General features: G+C 39.6%; 1 protein-coding gene across 1 annotated transcript; it reads right to left on the bottom strand.

The window, feature by feature from the left end:
* Window positions 1–1,201: 1,201 nt before the first annotated feature.
* On the bottom strand, window positions 1,202–23,469 carry tango6 (transport and golgi organization 6 homolog (Drosophila)). Its single transcript, XM_005454271.4, has 18 exons — window positions 23,257–23,469; window positions 22,050–22,690; window positions 21,730–21,846; window positions 21,334–21,478; window positions 20,945–21,051; window positions 20,314–20,476; window positions 19,246–19,313; window positions 18,455–18,567; window positions 17,901–18,077; window positions 16,995–17,121; window positions 15,395–15,595; window positions 13,225–13,368; window positions 11,987–12,472; window positions 9,775–9,832; window positions 9,540–9,698; window positions 5,098–5,249; window positions 3,382–3,495; window positions 1,202–1,605 (listed from the first exon to the last, which is right to left on the bottom strand). The coding sequence occupies exons 1-18, from the start codon at window positions 23,306–23,308 to the stop codon at window positions 1,429–1,431; spliced, it is 3,201 nt and encodes a 1,066-aa protein (XP_005454328.1). The 5' UTR covers window positions 23,309–23,469; the 3' UTR covers window positions 1,202–1,428.
* Between the last annotated feature and the right edge of the window lie 1,908 nt (window positions 23,470–25,377).

Genomic DNA, 25,377 nt, shown 5'->3' with positions numbered 1-25,377 from the left:
TCTTCTGTGGAACTATCTTTGAGTTTGGATATGGGAGACAGACACTATCTCTACTTTTAAGATTAGGCTTAGACTTTCCTTTTTGATAAAGTATTTAGTTAGGGCTGGATCGGGTGAGCTTGAATCCTCCCTTAGTTAAGCTGGGGGTGCTGGGGAATTAACATGATGCATTGAGTATTTCTTCTTCAGTCCCCTTTCTCACTGTGTTATTAATAGATCTCTCTGCATTAAATCATACTGGTTATTAAACTCTCTCTCTCTTCCACAGCATGTCTTCATCCACTCACCCCCAACCAATTGTGGCAGATGGCTGCCCCTCCTTTAGCCTGGTTCTGCTGGAGGTTTCTTCTTGTTAAAAGGGATTTTTTCCTTCCCACTGTCACTGTGATTTAGCGCTATTTCATAAAAATTTATTTTAATTATTTTATTACTATGTAATTGTACCATATTTCAATCATAATTTGGATTCCTCCTATCTTGCAAATTTCTTCTTTGACAATTTCAATTAAATTTTTTTTGTTTATGATAATGGCCTCCCACACTTTCAGAAAGCCCTGTGGTAGTGAAGTGGAGATGGGTGAGTGGAAATGGGTGTGATAATGTGCAGAAGTTCAGGGAGGTACTGTGGCATGAGGTTTTCTATGGGCTTAAAGTTTCATAGTTTTTGTGGTTTACAATATGATTAATATTTAACATCTTGATGCATACTCAATCATCCAGGTAAGGAAATCCCAAAAAGTAGATTCTGTTCTTCTGGTTGTAGCGTTTTCAGTGGGTGGGGGTGTTTAGAGCTGCCTACCAAGGGGTTGAGGATCGAAGCCAAAAACTTTGAGCTGTTATAGGTGACCAAGTTGATCATACAGACGTGGGTCTTTTCACGTTCTTACAGTGCCTTGATTGCAGCCATTCCCAAACTCTGTGTAAATTGTACTTATGGCCATTGATCAGTGGTTGTTAATCATGATGATTTGCATATTAATGATCAAGGTACTGACCTCACAGCCCATTGTTCATTCAGGAGTGCTAGTTTCAGTCATTCTGCAAATGTACTGTTTATAAGATTGGAGAAACCTGCAGTCAGCTGAAACTGCAGAAGTCACTTGGATGAGTGACGAAACATTTCTCCCACTGAAAACGCTACGTCCAGATGAACAGAATAGACCTTTTGGGGATTATTATTTAACATGAATATATATTAAAGTCAGTATTATTACAGTATTTTATTCACATAAATCAAAAGTTAAAATATTTTGCATATTTCAAATCACAAATCACAGAAAATATGCTTAAATATTTATTGTGGAATAGGGTGGTACACTAGGTAACAGTCCTTTTCTGTTCTTTGTGGTCAACTACATTTCTAAAGACTAAATCCTCAATACATGGAGGCATAAATAGTAGTGCAAAGAGCCCACGGAAATTAGTTTATTATGGTAGGACGACAATCTTCTTCTCCAGCTTCTGCTCAGGGAAGATGAACCTCCTCATTATGTCGTCAAGCTCCTCCAGAGCCAGGTGGGCATGAAGCACAGATACCTCATCCAGGTCAGAGTTAACCACCCATTTGAGAGCTCGGTACAGGTCCAGCAAAACATCACTGAGAACCTGGAGGAGACAGACACTAATGAAACTTTGGAATAGGTGACACTAAAGTGACACAAATGTGGGGGTGCTGAGTTTCCTGCCAAGTACATTTCATACCATATGACTCAAAACATTCCTTATCCTCCCATACATTAAAAAAAAAAGCACAATATTAATTGGCTACTTAATAAAAAGTCTGCTTAACTGAATTACATTCCTTTTTTTATTTGTACTTCAACTATTGTTCATTCATATTTACCCAGCTTTAGCATGTTTATTTTTGTTGACTTATTTTTTTTACTGTTTTCTATTTGACATTATTTAAAGTATCGTCAAATTCGAAGCCAAGGAAAACTTTATTTGTTGGTCTCAACATTGACCAAAATAATTTTTTTCCAGTTATATTACCAATTGATAATTGCCCTGAATTCAGCCCCGTATACTGTAAGGCAATTGCTACCTTGGAAAATTCATTAAAGTAGTTTAATCAACACAACCCATTTTTACATAAAGTAGAAACCAGTTTACATAAAATCTGGAATTTTTAAAAAATCTGACTTATTGTTATAAATTGGTTTAGTGTCTGATTAAACAAAGTAGGAACACGACATTCAGTATTTCTAATTTACCTCGAAAACTATGATTCACAAAAAATTATGTTCCAGCCTTCAAATGGATTCTGTCGTTGGGGGAGGTGAGGGGGGTTAAACAGTCCTTCTGGTTTCTTCCCAGTCTTATCTTCCAATAATGTCCCTGTGTGTCATTAGTGCTGTGCAGCTGGTGTCACCATTCTCCAGCTGTTCCAGTAATTATACAACCTGGACTAAGTCAAACAGCTAGCCACATCACTGGGGTCATGACAGGCTATTAAAAGCTGTATAACACCTGAGCCAGCTTTTTACATACAACCAGCAATTACAGCTTTAAAACCGCCAGCCTATCCTATTATTATTAGCTCTCTTTCATGGCTTTGATCAGTTGGGCCATAGACAGAGGAACTGTAAGGATGTACTGTGCTGATTGGTTCCTATGGGTTGCAAGGTGGGGGTGGGGGGGTTCTGTGTAAGAAACAGACCCCAGGACTCTTTGGTGTTCTTTTGTTATTTCATCAGATGTTTCTAGTTAGTTCTGTGACTGTTTCCCTGCTTTCACCGTTGGATTTAGTTGCTGAGCAGCTTGCTGGTCTAGTGAATCACCTGTGTAGCTGACTCAAACAGTCTATTCTCCACATAGTTCTCATTCAGAAAGTGCTCTACACCTACAAAACCTAACATTAAGGCTAACAGATGGATTTTCCCATTTCAGTTCAGGTAGACAACAATGAAGAACCACTTACAGCTAAAAAGACAGAGTGAAAGTGGCTGCAGACATGAGTTTTACGTCATGGTCCCTCAGTCCTCTCTGTGCGACTTCACTGGATTTTATTTTTATCTCTCCTCTCTACTCTGCCTGGTGCATTCCAAAAGTACCTCCTATCTCCTCTTCCTCACCTCTTTTCCTTGACCTCGATAAAAATGTCATTGATAAAAACATCATTGAGGTCAAGCAAAAGTGGGTAGGAAATCTGAAAAGGACTCAGGAAATGAAAAGAGCGTGCTGAGAATTGAAACTACCTTACATTAGTCTCTCATTAACAACATGATGTCTGGTTGTACCTTACGTGGGTCCCCAGCAATACACCTACCAAATCTGAAGTAACATCTCATCCTAAGGTCTTCTGGTATTGGGTTTAGAAAACTGAATTCAATGCTTCTTAAGACATTTTAAAAAAATACCCAGTGAGCTGTGAGAGTGTACCTGTGTGCTTTTGTCCCCAAGACCACGGAGCAGCGACGCAATAACGTGGACAGCAGCTCTCCTCACCTCTGCCTCCTTCTCCGTCTTTATCAGTGACGTCAGACAGGAGCTAATCTGCACAAAAACAGAATGCAAGATGTTCTTTTTAAGCACTTTTACAGCCTTTTGCTGCACCTGTCCCAACTTTTTTAGTTATGCTGTTGTCATCAAATATGAATTGAGTTACTTTGCATGAAATAGTCAAATGTAAATGATTTTATATATGTCCTATGAATGTGTTCCTATTTTACACAATAATTAATGCTTAATTATTAATGCTTTAAACCAACAAGCACAGATAACACAACTGTAGATAACTGTGGAAGCATAGAGTCTCATATTTCAGAAACACAAAATTATTTTCCCAATTGGACTTAGTGCAGTTTGATTTATTTTAAATACCTACCATCTTTATCTTGCACAGAGCTGCTCTCAAAATATCACCTACCAAACCAAAATAACCACGAATCACAAATACATCCTGTTGGTTATTGCAGCCTGGTTGAAAAAAAATTGGTGTATTTTAAGTATTTTTGTGTGCTTTGCAGTTTTCATTTCAGGCAAACTAGGAGGGACTGCTAGACCCTCCATCAGCTTCTGAAAGCCTGGCTGGGCTCCGCCCCCCTTTTTCCAATAGTTGTCATCTTAGTAGCTGTAGGCCAACATTTCCCATGAGAGCTTAAGATCTTTTGTTTTTCTTAGTGAGACAGATTCATTATCACGCGTCTTTTGGGTTTTTAACTTGCTGTATTCTTTGTCATTTTTTCACATTCTGGGTTAAAAAATTTCAACACCGACCTTTTTGTCTCGCACACTGTAAATGAAATTAAAACTGTAACATACAACATGCAGCTCTTTTATTTAGAAAGTGTAATATTTTGACGCCATGTAATTATTACAGACATGACGTCTGTTGTTAATTTAACAACAATTACAAATTATAGAGAGTTAGTCACTATAGAGCTGAGCTGTGCATTCTCAGGACAAACATTCAGTATATTTAGAGTGAGATCTCTTTGTGTGCTGCAGACCTATACAGAGGTTGCTCATTCATGCCAGCTGGCTGCAGCATGGAACCAACATGTCAGCCAGTTTACAGAGTGAAGTTAAACCAAAGTTCTTGAAAACCCGCCTGTTCAACTCAATTCTTTTACTAATTATCTTTTCACGTTTTCTATTGTAGATTATTGTCCTGTGTTTACATTGTTCCATCTGTCGTCCTGTATGAGGCATGAGTTATATAATGCTGTAAAATGGTTATTTGTAAAATCTTGTTGGTTTTATTTTTGTCAGTTGAAGCTGTACAGCTGTTTGTTTTGTTTCTTTTCTACTCTCCAGGAGCACTCAAAGCACCCATTCATACAAGAATCATAGTTTTCTATCTAACATTCACACACATTCATACTCGATGGATGCATTGGAGAGCAACATGGGGTTAGCCCAAGAATATCTGTCACGCAGACTGGAGCAGCCTGGGATCGATCCACCAAACTTCTGATCAGTAGATAACCCGCTCTACCTCCTGAGCAACAGCAGCAACAACCACTGAACAGTCAGATGAAGCCTCTAGAATTTCATATCATTTAATTTATAATCCAACAATAACCTGTTTTTTGCTTAATGGGTTCCTTAAAATGTTAATATGTTTATTTTCTGTTGTCTATTGTTTAACCCTACCTCTTGAGCTAGCGGCCCCAGGGAATAGTCCAGTCTCTGACAGATTTCCCCCAGGTTGGACAGACTGCTAGCCCGGATGCTTTGGTCAGGGTCTCTGGTTTCTCGCAGGAAGATTCCTACCAGAGGACGGCCAAGGTGGGGAGCTAGTTCCCCTAAAGGAGAAACATCAAGCAGACAGGTTAGATCTAAGGCTCCATAAAACTGACCATTTATCAGATGATGTCATGTCTGCGGTTCTCTAGGTGACTCTAGTCATCTTCTGTGGAAAATACACTATATGGACAAAAGTTTCAGTCCAATTTTCACAGACGTATAAAAATAAAGCACTTAGTCATGCGGTCTGCCTTTACAAACATTTGTTAAAGAGTGGGCTAATTCTAAAGGACTCAGTGAATTCAAGCATGGTACTGTAATAGGATGCCACCACTGCAACAATCAATTTGTAAAAAATTTTTCTCCTAGATATTCCACAATTTACTGTAAGCGGTATTACAGCAAAGTGAAAGCATTTCAGAACCACTCAATCACAAAGTGGCAGCCCAAGTAAAGTTACAAGTAAAGTAACTGAACAGGGTCAAAGGGGGTTTCTGGTTATGTCATAAGTTATGATGTAGAGTTTTCACAGAAGCCTAAATCAGACTCGCCTGACCCATGTTCATGTGGGTGGGTATGCTACACAGAGCTAGTTATATTTGTCTTATCCAGAAACAGACACCTTGCACCTTAATCGTGTTAGCTTGTTCTACTGGATCTCAGTGCAGCATTTGATACAGTTGACCACAACATATTACTCAAACGACTGGAGAACTGGGCAGGTCTTTCAGGAACTGTACTAAACTGGTTCAAAACATACTTAGAAAACAGGAAATACTTTGTATCAATAGGTAACTTCACATCTGAGCAGATAAGTATCACATGTGGAGTTCCCCAAGGTTCCATCTTGGGACCCCTTCTGTTTAACATTTACATGCTCCCACTGGCACAGATTATAAAGAACAACAAAATAAACTATCACAGCTACGCAGATGACACACAAATATATATCACAATGTCACCAGGAGACCGAGGCCCTGTACAGGCTCTTGGTAAATGCATTGAGGAAATTAATGACTGGTTGTGCCACAATTTTCTCCAGCTAAACAAACATAAAACTGAGGTAATAGTCTTTGGTGCCAAAGAAAAACGATTACAGGTCACCAGAGAACTTCAATCTATACACCTAAAAACCACAAACCAGGCGAGAAATTTGGGTGTAGTGATGGATGCAGACCTAAACTTAGAAAAACACATTAAGACAATAACAAAATCAGCTTACTATCACCTCAAGAATATTTCAAGGATAAAAGATCTGATGTCTCAACAGGACCTGGAAAAACTAGTCCATGCATTCATCTTTAGTAGGCTTGATTACTGTAACAGCATCTTTACAGGTCTACCTAAAAAATCAGTCAGACAACTACAGCTCATTCAGAACTCTGCTGCTAGAGTCCTCACTAAGACCAAAAAAGTGGACCACATCAGTCCAGCTCTGAGGTCTTTACACTGGCTGCCTGTCCGTCAGAGGATAGACTTTAAAGTTCTGATGCTGGTCTATAAAGCTCTGAATGGTTTAGGACCAAAATACATCAGTGACCTCCTGACCCAGTATGAACCTTCCAGATCCCTCAGGTTATCTGGATCCGGTCTGTTATCAGTCCCCAGAGTCAGAACCAGACACGGAGAAGCTGCATTCAGCTTTTATGCTCCTTATATCTGGAACAAACTCCCAGGAAGCCTCAGATCAGCTGAAACACTCAGTTTATTTAAATCCAGGTTGAAGACTCACCTATTCTCAGCTGCATTTGAATAAATCAGTGTGTGTCTCAACTACACACATTAATATTCAACATTGGTAAAGCTGGTAAAACTGATGCACTCCAACAAATAAATCTGCACGTTCTCTTCCTGTACATCCTGATAAACATCATGTTTTGAGAACAGCAGCTGGTTCAGAGCTCTTCCCTTTCAGTACGTCCTCTCACTGGTTACTATGAGAGTTCACAGGACTGTGCAAGGCCATTAAGCCAGCCACAGTTAGCAAACCAAACATTCATTTATTAAACATTTGCTCAACCAGGCGAGTCAATTAACAGAACTTTCTTACTTAAAAACGATGGCCTGGCAAAAGCCGAATCTTGGCCAGTTTTGTGGGAGTATTTTAGCCAAACAGAGGAGCTCTCTGGGTGCCTGTGCAACAAACTGAATCTCAATCCAATCTCTCTGCAAGGATATAAACCATCTAATTGTCCCAGAGAAGTGGTACGATGGCAATCTGGCACATTAAAACAGAGTGGGGTGGGGGGGTTTCTGTCAGGAAAGATTTTTATACACAGGGTTCCTTCTGATGGGGATCTGCAAAGAAAACAAGCATGCACTGTGGTTTTTGTGTGGCTGTGATGACTACAACAAAGTAGTCATTTTTTTACCCGTTTCTTAAGGACATGATATTCAGATATTGTTTATCTGCTGTGGATAGTTTTTAGACGTTACACTACTTTTACCCTTCACTTGTCCAGTTTCCTCCATTTTTTAAGGACACACAGCACACCATGCAGACATGTGCCATGTTTCACCAACTTGTCAGGCAGCTAGCTCTTTGGTCAGCACTTTTTGGTGTGAGAATGCCATTTCCTGTTTTGTACAGCTTTTTGAGGATGTTGAACACAGCTTTAACATTATAATGCCACCACACACATTAGCTTGGCAGCTGGTATGACTAAATCGAACATTACATCTAGGGCTGTAACAATTCAACAAGTAATTCAAATAATTCTATTATAAAAAATTCTAGACAGAAATTCTTTGATGCTTCAGGCAGGGGTGGGCAACTCCAGGCCTTGAGGGCCGGTGTCCTGCAGGTTTCAGATCTCACCCTGGGTCAACACACCTGAATCAAATGATGAGTTCATTCCCAGGCCTCTGGAGAACTTCCAAGACTTGTTGAGGAGGTAATTTAGCCATTTAAATCAGCTGCGTTGGATCAAGGACACATCTAAAACCTGCAGGACACCGGCCCTCGAGGCCTGGAGTTGCCCACCCCTGGTTTAAGGCACAGCTATGCTGCAGATCGTTGTGTTAAACAATGTAAATGCAAGCGTGTCACCCACATTTGCAACTAAAAACAGACCTGTGATACAAAAATATTCAGAAGCAATTGTTAGAAACCTGATAACACAACAGCAGCAGTGATAATGATGCTCGTGTAGTTTAATGTGGAGCCAGAGTTTACACACCGCGAAGAGCAAAGAGGCAGAGCCATTACCAACACACTGAGCTCAGGCAGCAGCACTGCTCCTGTAATCACCTTTCAAACCTTTACTGGGAAACACCTAACAGGAGTCTTTTATCAAAGCACCTGATCAACAAACTCTGATATGAAGAAAACAAACTTTGTAGCTGCTCCATCCACACCGTTTGTTTTACACAGTGAAAAATGTGCAGAAAGCCTCCAGAAATATGCAGATGAACTGTTAACTTAGTCTGATAGCATGTTTAAATTACACAGCTTATTGAAGGCTGACGGCAGCTGACCTATTCTGCATAACAGGGGCGAGTCTAAAGGGGGGCACGGGTGTACTAGGCCATATATATTTCAAGGATTTCACAACATTTTTAAGATTAAAAGTGAAATAATATAAAATATTGTATTCATTAAATTGCATTGAAAATGTGAACTAAAATAGAATAAAATTATTTTCCCAAGCCAATAAAGATGTACATGGGCCAGTAAAACTCTGAGCCACTGACTTGAAGGATTTGACGGTGACAAGTGAACTATTGTTAATATTAATTACCATCTGTTTTCAGCAACACAAAAACTTGCCTTTTATTAATGTCAAAGAGGTCGAGAACAGGTACATTTTATGCCTTAGTTTATATAGTGTTTATATCTTATTTCATTCTAATTTTAAGTAACATTTTTCATAGTCTGGAGGCTGCAGATGGCTCAGGTCTCCTGGGTCTTTCTCTGTCTGCCTCTGGCTCCTGAGACGCAGTTAGTGTGGCTTCTAACCATCATTACCAAGTATAATTGGTGACAAACACACATGCAGAGGCACACAGGCACACAAACACACACACATACACTGACAAGATTGTTGTCAGCTGCTGCCTTCTTGTATGTGTTTTTTCTTACAGGTGCAGCAGTTAGAGACACGTGTTTTTATTCTTATCTTTTCACCCATTTTCTTCTTTTATATATACAGAAATAAGATGAGCTTATAGAGTCTATAGAGCCGATCTTGGAAAAGCAAATATGTTTGTCAAAACAGTGCGTTCAGATCCTGATTCAACACACAAGAGAAACCAGACACGACAGACATGAAACAGAAACAACAACAACAACAACAACCAAAAAAGTAACATCACAGCATAATTGTTAGGTTGAATCTGATGATGCTCACCCATGGCCCTGCTTGTCCTCATCAGAACTTCTCCCACTTTAAGGCGGGTTTCCACAGAGCGCTCTTTGTTGGAGGAAAGGAGGGAGGGTCCATGTTGGAAGTCTTTTAGGAGCCTTTCCAGTATTCTGTCAGGGTAGGAATCAGCCAATGCAGCCAGACCTAAAGAAGGTTTATAACGAGTCCATCAATCAACATCTGAATACTTCATCAACACTGGGATGAACCACTAGATTACCTTGAATGGCTGACAGGTAGACGAATGAGTCGACATGCTCCAGGTTTTCTAAGAAGAGCTGGAGAAAAATAGACCATCAGCATGATTTATAACCACACGGTCTACTGTGTAAAAAAACAACAACATCAAAACACTTACAAACTGCAGAGCCAAGAAGAATACACACCACTCCATACATTAATCAAACAAACAAACAAATAACATATTTTAAAAACAACAACTGTAGTTTCAGTTAAAATAAGGAGAAAAGACAATACATGTGAAAAGTGACCTCCAAAGTCCTAGAAAACTCAACTGTGTGACAAAGCAGAAAAATCAATAAAGGGGGTTTTTGCTGAAGGATGGTTGAAGGGGATGGGCTTCTGATCAAATAGAATAATACATTAGTTGGTATCTTCTCTTGCCCATACCACCTTAACAAGCCCCAAGAGCTCAAAGTTCTTTTGAGCTGTCTCAAAGAGGTTCAGCTCCCTCATTTATTATAGAAGTCTCAAGAGACAAAGAACAATAAAACGCTGTGACAGATGTTATTATACATGTGCCTAAAAACCACACCAGATAAACAGTAAAAGTCATGAAAAAGAGAAAAAAAAAATCCATTTAAAACTTGACACAGATTTGAGAGCTGTTCACAGAAGCCTAAACAGAAATGGTCTCAATGGAAGAGGTGGTTCCATAGGAAGGGAAACTGGGAGGAAAGCTATGGTACGCCAGATTACTCAAGAACTGGGCAGAGAATCAGTGACAACAGGTTTTATGGAGTAAAAGCTACGTTGGCTGCTCCCCTGCATGATTTGGCAGAGCTTCAAGCTGGATGCCCTTGCAGTGACCTTTCACTTGTCAAGTGAAAGTGTTAACTAGTACACCATGGGAGGCTTAACAGGTCTTATGGAGCGATGAATCCAAACTTGAAAAATTTGGGGGGGAAAAAATGACCTAGTGACAAATCAGAAGAAAACAGGGGTGTGGGGAGGGGACTAATGCCAAATCAAACCAAGTGGCTGGTAAAAATAAATAAATAAATAAATGAATAAATAAAAAAAACAATCAAAACTTGGTTAAAACTGTCATCAGTATGTACAGATGAGGTCTGTAAGGACAGTACAGTGAGTGTCTACAGCCACACAGTGGAGGCTACGTCAAGGTGGTGACACTGATGTTTAGGAAGAGCTTTAGAACATTTTTCTCCCCTTACTTATGGTCTTTTCATCCATCCATCCATTTTCTGCCCCTTATCCTGGGCTGTGTCGCAGAGGCAGCAGCCTAAGCAAAGAAGCCCAGACCTCCCTCTCCCCGGCCACCTCCTCCAGCTTGTCCGGCCAGCCGAGAGATATAATCTCTCCAGTGTGTCCTGGGTCTGCCCCAGGGCCTCCTCCTAGTGGGACATCCCTGCAACACTTTACTCAGGAGGCATCCTTGGTCAGACGGCTCAACCACCTCAGCTGGCTCCTTTCGATGTGGAGTAGTAGCGGCTCTACTCTGAGCCCCTCCCGGATGGCTGAACTTCTGACCCTATCTTTAAAGGAGAGGCCAGCCACCCTTCGGAGAAAGCTTATTTCTGCCGCTTGTATCCGCGATCTCGTTCTTTCGGTCACTACCCACAGCTCGTGACCAGTTTCAACAAATTTTAATAAATTGCTGGACGCAGTTCCAACCTTCCTAGCAAAATATATAAAGAAATGACGGGTAACTGAAGACCTTTGTACAGTACTGTAAATGGCAAAGATACTGGTTCTTATATACTGATTTTCTATTTAATGTCTAAGTGTTTTCTATTTAACACTGACATACAGTCACACTAAGATGAACACACTGGGAGCAACTAACGCTTCAGTATCTCGCCCGCTCTACACAGGCCACCACAACCCCACCCTCGTATCTGAGCAGTTTAAGAAGAACTCTTCTGTAAGTGGGATAGGTGAGCCATTTCCCCTCCAACTCCTGCATACTATATGTGTGGATAATCATTTATTTAATTTTTAAATTAAGTACTTGAATCAAATACAGAACTTGCAAATTGTGAAGAACATAACATCTACTGAACTTGACAAACAAAAAGAAAAGAAAATCCTAAGTTAAAAAAACAAAAACAAAAAAAGAACAGAACAAAAAAAAAAAAAAAAAAAAAAAAAAAAAAAAAATCAAAAACACCAAAAAAGCCAAAACATATTTAAAACAAAAAAACAAACAAAGCATCTACCAGGTAACTTACCGTCAGGATTTTCTCCTGTGCCTGGATGGCCTCTGGATTTCTACGTTGCACCATTTGTGTCAGTATCCTCAGGGCGTATGCTCTTGTTGGCACGTCTGGGTCACATGCCTCTAGCAGCCAATCAGAGATGGGCTTGGAAGGAGGACAAGAGTCACTGGAGCCAGAGATCTGTCCTTCACATCCTGGACTTATTCCAGACCCTCCAGAAGATGCTGTAAGTCTTTCATGGCTTTTGGCAGGTTTATGTGAGTCGTTTGCTTCACCTTTCACTACATTTTTTACAGCTGTTTTATGGTTTCTGGGGGGCGGTGCATCAGTGACAGAGATAGCCTCGCTGCTGCTGTCAGGGCGGTAGGCCCCATGAGTGGCAATGACAGCTCTCAGGTTGGACGCTAGCTCCTGAATAATCACGTCAGGATGCTGCTGAGAGAGTATCTCCAAAGGTGGCAGCAGCTTTGACATCGACAAGTAGTCGTCCGCACTGAACTGTAAAGTCAAATGTAAGGATTTCTTGAGAGTTTCTGTTATGCATTTACTGTTATAAAGTGTGTTAAAATTCTAAAACTTTGTTTTTAATGTTGCTTTAATGTTCTTCAAGAAACTGATGTCAAATTGTTTGCACATGTACACAAACAGAAGTGCGTAATAGCTAAAGCTGGAATTATACTACTTGATTAGATCTCCATATAACAGGCATATGTACATCCTAAGAGTCTCAAAAGCTCCTTAAATAACATATGAACATCACAGGCTTAGAATGACTTAAAAATACTGGTGACCACCGGTGCTACCCCTCAGCCTCTTAGCAGACACACCTATGGTATCAATTAAAAATCCTTTATCTCCTTGTTCTCAAGTTATTGCATTAACAAGATTTTCAGAAAACCTCTGAGAGGTTGAGATTTGGACTGATCTGAGATATTTAGTAGATATGCCCATATTAACAATATGAAGCTCCTACATCGCCTTTTATGGTTGGAGGTAATAAAAACATTTCAAAAAACCCAACAAAAAACTACCAACTGTAGCCGTCTATAAAAACACATAGAAAATGACCTTTGAAATTTAATTAAAGCTGCTGTCTTGAGCTAAATTAATGCTCAAGACAGCAGATACCCTGTTATTGTACAAATATAACGTATAATCAAAGCTACAAAAAATGAAACTACAGAACATGATGAACTGTACGTGAATGAGCCACATGCACCAGAATGGAGCTGTCAGTCACTTGTTCATACCTGAGGTTCAGACAACAGCGCAGACACCAGACCCATCCCCATTCTCAGTGTCTGGCTCTCTACTGCAATGCCAGCATTTGGCCCAGTGGTCTGATCCAGGCCCACACAGGCCCTCTGGAGCAGAGACATCATGAAGTCCACAACCTATAACAAACCCAAACAGGGGTAAGTTACTCAGTGATTAAACTTCAGGCAGGCAAATGTAGAAAGACTAAAAACAACAAAAGCAATGTGAAAAACTGAAGTGACAAAATTCATTTTAAAAGGGTGATGTGCTAAGATATTAGCTAGCATAGGTGTATCATAAATACCTCATATCATAAATAACATACTAATAAAGTACTAAAATTTATACTCAAAACTGAAAAATAACTCTTAGATGGATTATTTTTTTTAATTTTTCTTTTTCTTTGAAACTTCTAAGAAGTTTATGCTTCACTGTTGGGAAGTAAAATTATAGTATTTTTTAGCCTTTCACTTAGTACAAATGAGCAGAAATGAGTGTGTGTGTGTTGCACCTGTGCAGTGTGTGGATGCATCTTGATAACCAAGCTTCTTAACATAGACCAGTAATGTAGCCCTCCATCTTCTCATCCAAGCACGACCTCCAAAAACTAACATGGTAAGTGTGGCGAGGTTCAAAAATGTGACCTCCAGAAACTGATGGGTAATAAATGTGTCCTTTCACCTGACTTCAGGTTTTGTGTAGGGCAGTATAGTGGTCTACAACTTTGAGGACTGCACATATTGATATTGCTTTCGGTTCAATTGCATGAAGAACGTTGCAAAAAAGGTCCCAACTGCTCCAAAGCCAGTAACAGGCCTCCACTTGTGCCGTCAACTTTTTCCCCAAACATCCACATTTCTGATCATAATTCAAGAGTCGTGTTAGTGTGGGACTGTAGTCTAAAACATTATTTAAAAATAAATAATAATGTGTAATACATGCAATACATTTTTTAGCAGTGGCCCCAACACTGCTCATCGTTCACAGAAAGAACTATAATATAAGCACTACATGGGATCAGAGCCGCTTACTGTACTACAACTACACTTTTTAGTGGCTGTAACTGAAAGACAGTGTAAAACTGAAGTAATCTGCTTTAGGAAAAATGACACTGAAGACATCCATTCTGTTCCTTCTGACTAGGAGAAACTAAATCACATATATCGAGTCAATTCAAATCTAATATGGTAATGGCTTGCTGTATAAATGTTGTGTTTGGTCCAGAAGGCCCAGACCAGAAGGTTTATTTGAGAATTCAAGGTGACATTTAGCCAGCATGGCTACCACAACATGCTGCAGCACAGCTTTGATCTTACTGGGAAAATCATTAATTTTTCAGCAGGAAAACGACCCCAAGGTGAGTAAGGTCTGTCTGACCAAGAAGCAGAGTGATGGAGTGCTGCATTAGATCTCATTATCTCCACTCACAAATCTTGTATAGAGCAAAATTAGTAAAAACAAAGGTTTACAAATGTAAAAAAAGATTCACAAGGATAAACTAAGATTTTAAAATGTGTACAGTTGTGTTTACATTTTGAGTACTCACACATGCATGCTCTGATTGATACACTAATACTGAGCAATTTAAAAGAAATAGTTAATAGTGACAGATTATACAGGTGACAGAGATGGGGTGAAATATTGGTATTGGTAAATGTATGTTTTCTAGTAGAGGGGTGATCAGTTGTTCTGTTTATTTAGAAAAACAGGAATTCACAGGAAGTTGAATTCCCCGTTTCCTACTAGTAGTTGAACACACATTATATTACTGAAACATTGAGGAGCCTCAAACCCCATCTACACATGTGACCTGTGTGTATTGTGCAGAATCCGCAAGTGAGCAAAAAGAAATGTCAGAAATGTAATTTTTTTTTTTAAGACATTTTTATGCACAAGAAGCTTTTTGAGAGCAGAAATCAGATTTTTGACACTGACCTTAAAAATTTGTGTGTAAATTATCACTATTAACATTTTCACATAAGCGATTGTAAAATACTGCTACATGTGTTTAAATTGCTCTCTATTAGTGTATGGACTGGTACACTCATTTGTGCTCAAAATATATACACAATAATTGTTGTACTTTACACCTCTGGATCACATCGTACAGATCTGTATACCTTTTAAGACTAATTTCATGCGTTTCTGTATGTCTCCACTCACCTGTGTTGTTTTTCTCAGTAGATGAGTGTGCTGCAGCGACTCAACCATCATAGCCAGTACATGAAGCAGAGCCAGTCTTTGGGCTTGTTTCTCAGCTCGACTCAGTAGCTGCTGCTCCACTTCCAGCAGCGTCATGGCTGACATGTCAACCTCTTCTTCATCCTTTGTTTCTTCATCTGCAACGGCCCAGCTGGTGAGCTCCTACAGAAGGAGCAAAGTTATCTGAGGTTACTTTCTCTCACAGAACAAACACTGTAATATAATCTAGACATAAAACGCTCCCGTTCCCAATGGTAACAACATAAAATTACCAATTTCTACTCAGGCTGATGAATGCTTACATAAGCACTGTTTATGAGTTTTAGTTCTTTTGAAACTGATCCATATTTAAATGAAAATGGCCAAAAAAATAAGATAAATAAAGCAAATTAAAACGTTTTGTTCTGATTTTCACTGCAAATTTTTTTGTTCAACTAATTAGATTAATTATTATTTCAGGAAATCAGGAAATTGGAGGACATGTAAGAGTTGACTTGGATCGTTGTCCAGCTTGGTGGGGTCCCGGGAGTGGGAGCTGTGCCGTTGGCCCCCCGTGTCACTGTCTTTCACTACCACTGTCTCTCTCCTTGTCCCGGTGCTTATGGTCTGTCTGGTGAGTGTGGGTGGGCCCAGTGGGACCCGTGGGACTGGACTGCCGTGGCGGATCGTGCTGGCTGGTGTCCCTTTGGGGCTTCACTGTCCCTTGGCTTCAGCGATGCTGCGGGCCCCTCTCTCGTAACTATGTCACCTTGTATGTGCTGGTTGGCTTGTACTGGATCTCCGTAGAGGCTGTGGACCTTAGTGGAAACTTTTCTACTTTTCTCTCACACAGCACTCTGGTGTTCTTGGCTTCTTGGTTTTTGCTTTTGGTTGTGACCAACTGGGGTTTCTGGGCAGATTGTGGATTCTTATAACATCATCAACACTCTGCGTTGTTTGAAATCTGGTGATTTAGGTGATCTTGATGGGAGTGGAGGTGTCCACACAGTACAGTACATAAGACATGTCAGTTTGCTGCCAATTTCACCTGCAGGTGCAAGACACCTGTTAATACTTTCCTGAGGCTCTTGGAAAAAATTTGTAGGGAAAACCCCCCAAAAACTCCAAACCTGACATCAAGATCACTGAGATTCAAACTGAGATTTTCAGTAGTAGCAGCCATGGTATGAGTGTGCAAGTCCAAGGTGACTTTCTTCTCGAGTTACTGCATTTACAAAATTTTCAGAAAGCTTGTCTTCTGACCTCGAACATGAGGTCAAGGTCAGAGGTCACCTTGAGGTCGAGGTCACTGAAATTAAACTCATCAAAGATTTTTAGTAGAGGCACCTATGGTATGAATTTCAAAATCCTATGTTGCCTTGTTCTCAAGTTATTGCATTCACAAACTTGGGTTTCCACACCACCCGCCCACCTGGCAGGGTGATAATAATATGTCATCAGTCATTTAAGACTCAGAGGTAATGACTGAATGCTGGAAGTAACCCTCACTTAATCATGTCTGCACTGCAGGAACTAAGAGCCATCATAGGTCAGCGGTCTATCCTGGTGCATCCCCGTTTACCTGCAGCAGGTCAAGGAAAAAGTCTCCTGGCAGATCACAGTCTTTGAGCTCAGCCAGCAGGTGCATCAGACACTCCACTCTCCACTGGTCCCCTGACAGTCTCTCATACATCTCATCATCTTCATCACTGGGAAACAGCATCAGAAAGAAAATAACATATTTAATATACTACTCTGCTTAAGCATTATGGGGTTTTTTTTGGCCCCATTAATATTTGGTTAAATAAAACCAGTCATTATAAGTGATCACACACCTACAGCCCTCATTATTCTAACTTGCCCCATTTTTAAATCATCTCCCATATGAGATGATATGAGATTTTCAAATACAGAGGCATTTGAAACTATGTTTCTTAATGCTTTTTTCTTCATATTGACAACTTACGTGAGCATATAGGGAACGATATATTGAGATTCTAAATATTATATTACTTTGGAGCTCTGACCTCTTCTGCAAGTTCAAATACTGCCTGTGTTTGTATTGAAAGAATAAGCTGCCTAGTTAGTTTGAAATATACTATAGTATAAAATTATATAATAAGCTCAAGTGGTTCGTGTACAGTTATTTACAAATTAATACCAAATGTTCATTATCTACTTGTTTGCACAATGTTTCAAAGCAAAATATAACAATATTCCCTTAAAACTAAACACTGCCTGTCAGGTTTGTGCTGTCCGAGTGCTTCTAGTTGTTTGTATACCGTCGACACCTTGTGGATTAGACGAAAATCAAAAATAAATTCAGACTTTTGCAAGTCATTAAAGATGTATTAATAAACACTTAACTTGTAATACTTTAACATTTTACTTGTAATATAACATTTCTACATTGCTGTACTTTTATTTTTACTGTAAATAGAGGTTTTTAATACTTAAGATCTGTCAGCTGTATGTTTAACATCATTACCTGCAGCTCTCTCTGGAGCTGAGCCTGACCCCTCCTTCACTGCCAGCAGTGAAGTGGAAGTTTGCTGCCACCTGGTTATTCCCTCTCTGGAGGCCTGAAAGCTGCCTCAGCATTGGCAAGGCTGCAGACATCTCAGCGTGGGTCAAGTACCACAGCAAGATTTCCTGACAGGGGGCGCTGTGGAGCACAGACCGCACACAGGTAATTACTGTGTTCTACATCCAGTATCAGCTGAACTTTTTCAACAAAATTAGTGACTAAAAAAATGTTTGTTGGGCGACATTTTAATTGTGATTACACTAAGACCAAAACTGAACTCGAATTGTGTCTCCACCCTTTCTTCCAAAACTCAGGCTTACAAAAAAAAAAAAAAGAGCCGGTCAAAGTATCCAAACTATTAGCAGTGATCCACACGGCAATGGGTAATATTATTATAGCTGCATCCATTACACACTCTAAGGCATAAATGCATTTAAATACACAAACTGATGAAAAGAGAAGCTGAAGAGTGAAACAAAGTTAAATCGCAGCTAAAAAACACAGAAAATATTTACCGGAGGTGAGAAACATTCTTCTTGGTAAAACAGAAGAGTGTGAAGATAACAGGAAGAACTTCTTCTAGAGCTCTGAGAAGAGAAGCTGAGGGAGTGTTTTCAACCATGCAGATCTGACAGCAACAGGAGACACAAGACAAGCATCGAGTAAACAGCACGACAAGGATTCACCCTGTGAAAACATTCTGTTTACCAAAGCCACAAGCTGCAGGAACAGGCATGAAGTCAGCTGATGGTTCTTTCTTCATGGCATTTCATTCAAATCAATTTATTCAAGATCTGCAGTTTTCACTATCCAGATACTGTTACAAAAGTTAATCTGTGGTCTTCGTAAATGGTAAATGGTCTGGTTCTTATAGTCACACTTTTCTACTCTGAGCACTCAAAGCGCTTTACAACTTGCCTCATTCACCCATTCGCACAAGCACTTTTTTCTATGCTACTTCAACACCACTGAGAAGACATGTCTGACTCATCTGCAACAGCAATTCAATGAAACTCAAACCCAGGTTACTCAAAGACCACAGTTCAGGTGGATTAAAGCAGAAGAATAGGAAGAGGCAATACAAAAATGCAGCATGGGTAGCCTGGCTAAAAAATGGGATACACTGGACCTAGTTATTAGGAAGATGCTGGATGGGACATTCAGAGATCATCTTGATGGCCCTATTCTACTCTACCAACATCCTCAATGCCAGACACATCCTTCCCAAAGAGCTCTGTTAGATGAAAGAAATTCACCCCTCTTACATTCTTGCTTTTACATGTCTGTAAAGGCCTTGCGTCCTCACCTTGTATACATCTTCCACACACTGTGTCAGTTCTGACTCCTCCACAGCACTTTGGGAATCACCCTCATCTGGAAAAATGCACATAAACTGATTTATCATCCATATACTGCTCATCCATCCACCTTTATTTATAAAGCACCTTTAAAGAACCTCAGGTGATGCAAAGTGCTGACAAAACAGCCTGCACATCTTCCTACGTGAATTACACAAAGTAAATCCTCATCTTCAATCTAAACTCACCTTTTGATACTGGCTTTAGTTGTTAACATATGCCGTAGTCATGTGCATTACTTAACAAATGTATAAGACTACTAACCCAATGTGAGCTTTATGCCACAGCTGGCCTAAATTAATAGTATTGCCATTTTTGGTATTAACAAATGTTGGATGTTTATACAATGGTCAATCCACTAGTGTGTTCAAGCTCTTTAAGCAAATCAAAACTTTCATGATAAAATACAATTGTTGTTTACTGTCTACCAAGACAGCACATTATTATTTTTTTTTATTAAGATGCCAAATTACAGTTTATTACATATATTAAATTCCAGAAGAGAAGTCTTGATGCGTGCTCAATCATCCAGGGAAGTAAATCCCAAAAGGTTGATTCTGTTCATCTGGACGTAGCATTTTCAATGGGAGAAACATTCAGTAACTTGGATGAGTGACTAAACATTTCTACCACCAAAAATGCTACATCCAGGTGAACAGAATCAACCTTTTGGGACTCCAGAAGAGAATTTGCAGAACCTTTTAGAGAAGTATGTTGGGCAATAAAAAAAATTACACTCTGGAATTCCCTTCCTCAGGACTTACGATCCGCTGATTCATTGATTACTTTTAAAAAACAGCTGAAAACACATCTTTTTAAAATTGCTTTTTGCTAACTTTGTTTGTATTTTGTCTTTTTAATCTGTTATATCTTGTAAAGCACTTTGTGATTTCTATCTAGAAATGTGCTATATAAATAAAATTTTACTTACTTACTTACACCCAAAATATATATATATTTTTTTCATTTTATGTTGTCATATTATGACATAGAGATGAAGATGGTGTGTTACTGACTGGGGATAGTGGTGCAACGGTGCAGTGCAGCAAGTAGAGGGCTGAGAAGGTACTTTTCAGCAAAGCTAGATCTTTCTTGCACCATAAAGAGCACCGCCCTGGTGGCCACAAGCTGGAATTGACGGGCTGTCAGCTTGTCTTTGAAGTGCAGGAGTTCGAGGATCTGGAAAACAACACAAACAACAAACAAGTTGATTTATTTAAACAAGAAATAAAAGACTTTGTAATTTTGGGGGGGGGATAAAACTAATCAAATGCATTTCATTGGCTTGTAATATTTAGGAAAAATTGTCCAGTTTGACCTGAAAATGTTTTATAGCTTTTATAGTTTTATATTTGTATGCATTTCATTTTGCATCCTTGTAAACAAAAATTATATTTTATTCAACTTTTAAGAGTCTAGATAAAAGAGAAATACATTATATTACAAGTAATAAACTAGTAATAGACTAGACAGAAAACTGAATAAAGAAAACTGGTTAAAGCAAGAAGGAGTCCATAAGGAGAGTGTTAGTTTTAGATTAAGGTTAGAGTAAAGGTAAGGATCAGTCAAATACTGATTAAGGTTGGTGTAACACAGGTTAGTGTCATTGTGATGTACTCTCCACAAACACAACTATGTGAGGATGACCTGAGGGCAGATGTGTCTGAAGTAGGCGTCAGCTGAGGCAGACTGCTGAGGGCAGGCAATGAGGATCTTTGCCACAGCATCACATTTCCTCCAGTCTGACTCACCCCCTGAAACAGGACAGAAACAGTTCTTCTGTTTGGTTGGAACCACAGACATATATTGGCACAAATGGCATCACCCACTGGTCTCTGGACTTTGCACTTGAAGCCTTTTTGCTGCTGTGTTTCTGAGCTCACATTATCTTCTGGCAGTATTTGATATGATTCAGATTTCATAGATGAATTAGTGATCACAAGCTGGTGATACACCAACCACAACATTTCCACAAGCATGTTTGTGCTAATTCTTTTCAAAATACTGTGCATGATGGCTGCATTTACACTTCTCACCTGTGCCACCCTCTAAAATTGCTCTGATAACAGCCTGCACACCATTGGGCTGCATTAGTCGCTCAGACAGCAGCTGACCACACAGACGCCTCAGCCAAGCTGGAGCCCTGGAGCTACAACCACTGGAGCTCTGAACTGGACCAGGCTGAAAAGGAAGGCGACATCTAAAGTGAGACCTCTGAAGTAACATATTTATTATTATGTGATAAACAAACAGGCTTACAAAGATCAAATAAGAATAAAAAACATGACCTACACAGCAGCCCAAATGAGTAAATCAGAACAATAACCCTTGATGACGTTTGTCTAAACTCTGGGGTGATTTCAAGCAAACAAATCACCATCCAGCAGCACAAATTTATATTTGTCAAATAAAAACTATGCCGTCATTATCACCTGTTTGGCTCCTCCTTGGAGAATAAGGAGCTCTTTGATGACAATCGGCTGGTACACTTTTCCAAGGAGGGTCTTGAGGGTCTCCTTACATGTTTGACATTCCTCAGCACTGAGCAGCTGCATTAAAAAACATTCAAGAAGAACGAAAGAAAATTAAAACAGTATCTACCAGAGAGACCGCTGGGTCTCAAAAAATAAAACCAAAAAAACCAAAAACCCATCTCCCACCCCGCCTACCCCACTATTAAGTCAGTTAAGTCATTATTCCCTGACATTTCAATTTGTGCAAAAATAATCCTGACAGTGAGAACAATAATTACCTTTTCATCCTTGTGGCGTGGCATGTATCCAAGCTGGCATATTGCTGCAATAATGTCTCCCAGATATCGTGTGAACACGAGCGTGGCAAGAGACGACAACTCTGCCAGCTCCAACAGGACCTTAGTGGTGGTAAGAAGGCGGCGTGTCATTGCAGACACCGGGCCCACATGGACTAGTTTTTCCACCATGGCTCCAAAAGCTGACCTCCGTCCTAGTGGGACACCCACTCCAGGGGCCAGGTATGGGCAGAGCCCCAGACAAACCACAAACTGCAGAGCAGCTCCAATTGTCTTCTGCTGGGTGATGCTGAGAACGTCAGGGGCTAAAGGTGGGGCCATCTCAGGGGTACGACTTTTTGGTGCCAAGCAAGACTGATCCTGTTGGAAACGCTCCAGTTCATCAGAAAGGTGACGTGATAATGTGAGTAGCAGCAGGAGGCATTCCTGGACAAAAGCCCATGTGGCATCATCTGTATCAGCACAGAACCAATCTGCTGTTCCCTTGACCTCCTCCCTTAGCCTCTTCACATCCTCAAAGTTGCTCTCCCTTTGAAGCTGCTCCAGGAGATGGGCCCGGTTGGCCCCCAGAGCTGCCAGAAGGACCTCCTGATGTGAGAGTTGAGCCTCATGTGCAGATACCTCTGCAGACATACAGAACATCACACTCCACAAAAATTCTATACAGCACTATAAACTTTTTTTTTTTTTATGAGAGAAAAATAGTAAATTCAATTCAATTCAGCTTTATTTACACAGCACCAAATCACAACAACAGTCACCTGAAGGCACTTTATATTGTAAGGTAGACCCTACAACAATATATAATAATTGGGCTTGTTTTCTCTAAACATCATAATATACACATTAAATATGTCCTCAAGTACATCTGTCATCCTTTTTGACTTTTGGGGGTGCAGTATTTTGAAATGTTTAGCTTCCAAAATCATAATTCTATAAGCAGGTATTGGAAAATAAATTAAAATGTATAAATCAACTTGGGGTTTTTTTGTTTTGTTTTGTGTTTGTTTGTTTTTACAAATCATCAGCTGTAGCCGTAAACCAAAGACGTTCTCTACACGACTGTGAGACCAAAGGCAAAAGTTACGACAGCTAAAATATTTGCTATACATTATTCAATGTACTTAACCGATGTGCTTCCGGAATACATGCGTTTATTTAGGTTAACGCTGTCAAACAGTCCACTTACCTTTCAGAGGTCTGGTGAGGATGTTTATCGCACATATAATCGCGGAAGTCATTTGACTTTCATACAGATTACAAATTTTACATTCCAAGTCTGGGTACGACTTCAGCGTTTGATTTAAAGTAAGACAGAATAAGATGATCGTCGGATATAGACGGCTAAGGCTATTAAAAACATTTCCAAGGGGCGCCGAAATAAGACGTCAGCACGCTCCTTTCATGGGATTGGCTGGCAAGTGCCAGAGGGTCGTTCCCAACAGTGGGTTCAGAATTCGGGGTGTCACGTGATGCACGGAGACTTAAAACAGTTCCAGCAGTGCTTACCGCTGCTTTAAATGGAGACAGTCACTTTTGGGAAATTATTAAATGCATTAATTTCTCTTATTTACATAACACATACAATTGCGTGTTTACATACATATGTATTTTTACAGTGAAATATATGAGGGTTAATCTGAACAGTTACTGAGACCCACTAGCTAAAAACAGTTTTGGCTGTTCACAAAAAGGCAAAACCAAAAAAAAGCCATACTAATTAAAATAACATGGCTACAAAAATCTATTAATAACAAGAAAATAATGAAAATTTGTTATTTCAAGATTTTTAATGTCAGTTAACAGTACCATGTGCTTATAAAGAGAGAAAAGCAAAAGGGAAGAGACTGAGAAAAGAGCGAGCAAGTGTGAGAGAGAAGACATGGCTTGAAATGAGGAAGAGCTTACACCTCCCAGTCAGCATACCAATGAGGCAGGAGAGGGACAGTGTCCCAGAGACAGAACATGTAGACACTCGGTGGGTTCTCGTTTAAAAAAAAAAAAAAAAAAAAATCCCCCCCCCCATCATCTTCTATCCATTCTGCATAACTTAACAGATCTAGCATCAGACAGATATTACAGAGTAATCCATTGTGGAGAAAGCCAGATTGCTTCACTAATAATTTTGATACCCAATTGTAGTCTAGCTAGTAGTAAATATTTTTTAATCAACATCAAATTATGTTCTTAAATTATCAATATTTTTAATTATAAAGTAAATTTTCCTTGCCCCGTTGTTAAAGGTGAATTATTTTGTACACATTCTTTCATTGCTTCAAAAAAAATAAATTCTGACATGTCTGAATATACTGATAACAAATCAGTTAAACCATTCTGTCCTGGTGATTTTGACAAAGCCATTTTTTTCCTTTTTTTTTTTTAATAAAGGGAGCCAAGATTGTCGGTTTTCAAATCAGTCACATTTCTTTTTCAGATATAGCTCAAGCTGAGAAATAAAAGGCCTTTGTCTTCCTGCCGTAGACAGTACTAACTCCCCCCCCCAATAAGATGCTCACCTTTAGTTTAACCTTTTAATTGAACAATTGAATATTGTCACCACCATGCAATACTCATTTAAAAATTTGCATTAAGTGTCCAATATTTGTATAAATATTAACTCTGCTTCAGGTTTTAAATTGACAGAAACTGCACCATGATCAGTCATGAGAGCTGAACATGAAAGCTTATGAAACATTTTAAAATGTGTTGGTAAAGAAGCAAAAATAAATTCTTAATTTAAAAATTTCATTGGGCCTGAGCCAAGAAAGCTCTTTGTAGGGTGGAAATGTCTCCAGACAAAACCTTGATTTCTCGCCCCCCCCAAAACTTCATTCTGTTCATCTGGATGGAGCATAGCTTCGTCCCCAAGTGACTTCACTCTCAGCTGACTGCAACTATATAAACCGTACCAATACCAGGGCTACAGTTCACATTGAGAAATGGCCGTAGAAATCTATCCACATACACTACACGAGCCTGAGAGTGGGGCTACAGCAATGACTGTAGGACGGTCTACAGTCATTAGGTTACATGCTAGCATTAGCCATGTCCAACAGGGCACACTAGGAGGTTAAGCTCTCCATTTCTTTGCAGTTGCCCTGTTTTGAGCAGAGGGAATAAAAAGTCAAATACCTTTTAACCAGCTATCATAACAAACCCAGGCAGCCACCCTGCATTTCGCCACCTCGAGAGCGCCTTACAATACACCACATGTCTAAATGCTCAACAGAGCAGCTTTCTAAAGAAGTTTAAATGGACTTCCAGGAAAAAAAAAAAAAAAAAAAAAAAGGATTATAATTCTTTATTGTAG

The sequence above is a fragment of the Oreochromis niloticus genome, linkage group LG7 (assembly GCF_001858045.2).
Source record: "Oreochromis niloticus isolate F11D_XX linkage group LG7, O_niloticus_UMD_NMBU, whole genome shotgun sequence".
NCBI classification, from domain to species: Eukaryota; Metazoa; Chordata; class Actinopteri; order Cichliformes; family Cichlidae; genus Oreochromis; species Oreochromis niloticus.
This window is presented reverse-complemented; position numbering and strand designations above follow the sequence as displayed.

Coding starts and splice junctions, on each gene's coding strand:
- tango6 (XM_005454271.4), bottom strand. CDS start 23,308: ATGACTTCCGCGATTATATGTGCGATAAACATCCTCACCAGACCTCTG. Junction 18,568..19,245: donor GTGTGGAAGATGTATACAAG/GTGAGGACGCAA, acceptor TGTTGCTGTCAG/ATCTGCATGGTTGAAAACAC. Junction 17,122..17,900: donor AGCTCCAGAGAGAGCTGCAG/GTAATGATGTTA, acceptor GCTGTTTCCCAG/TGATGAAGATGATGAGATGT.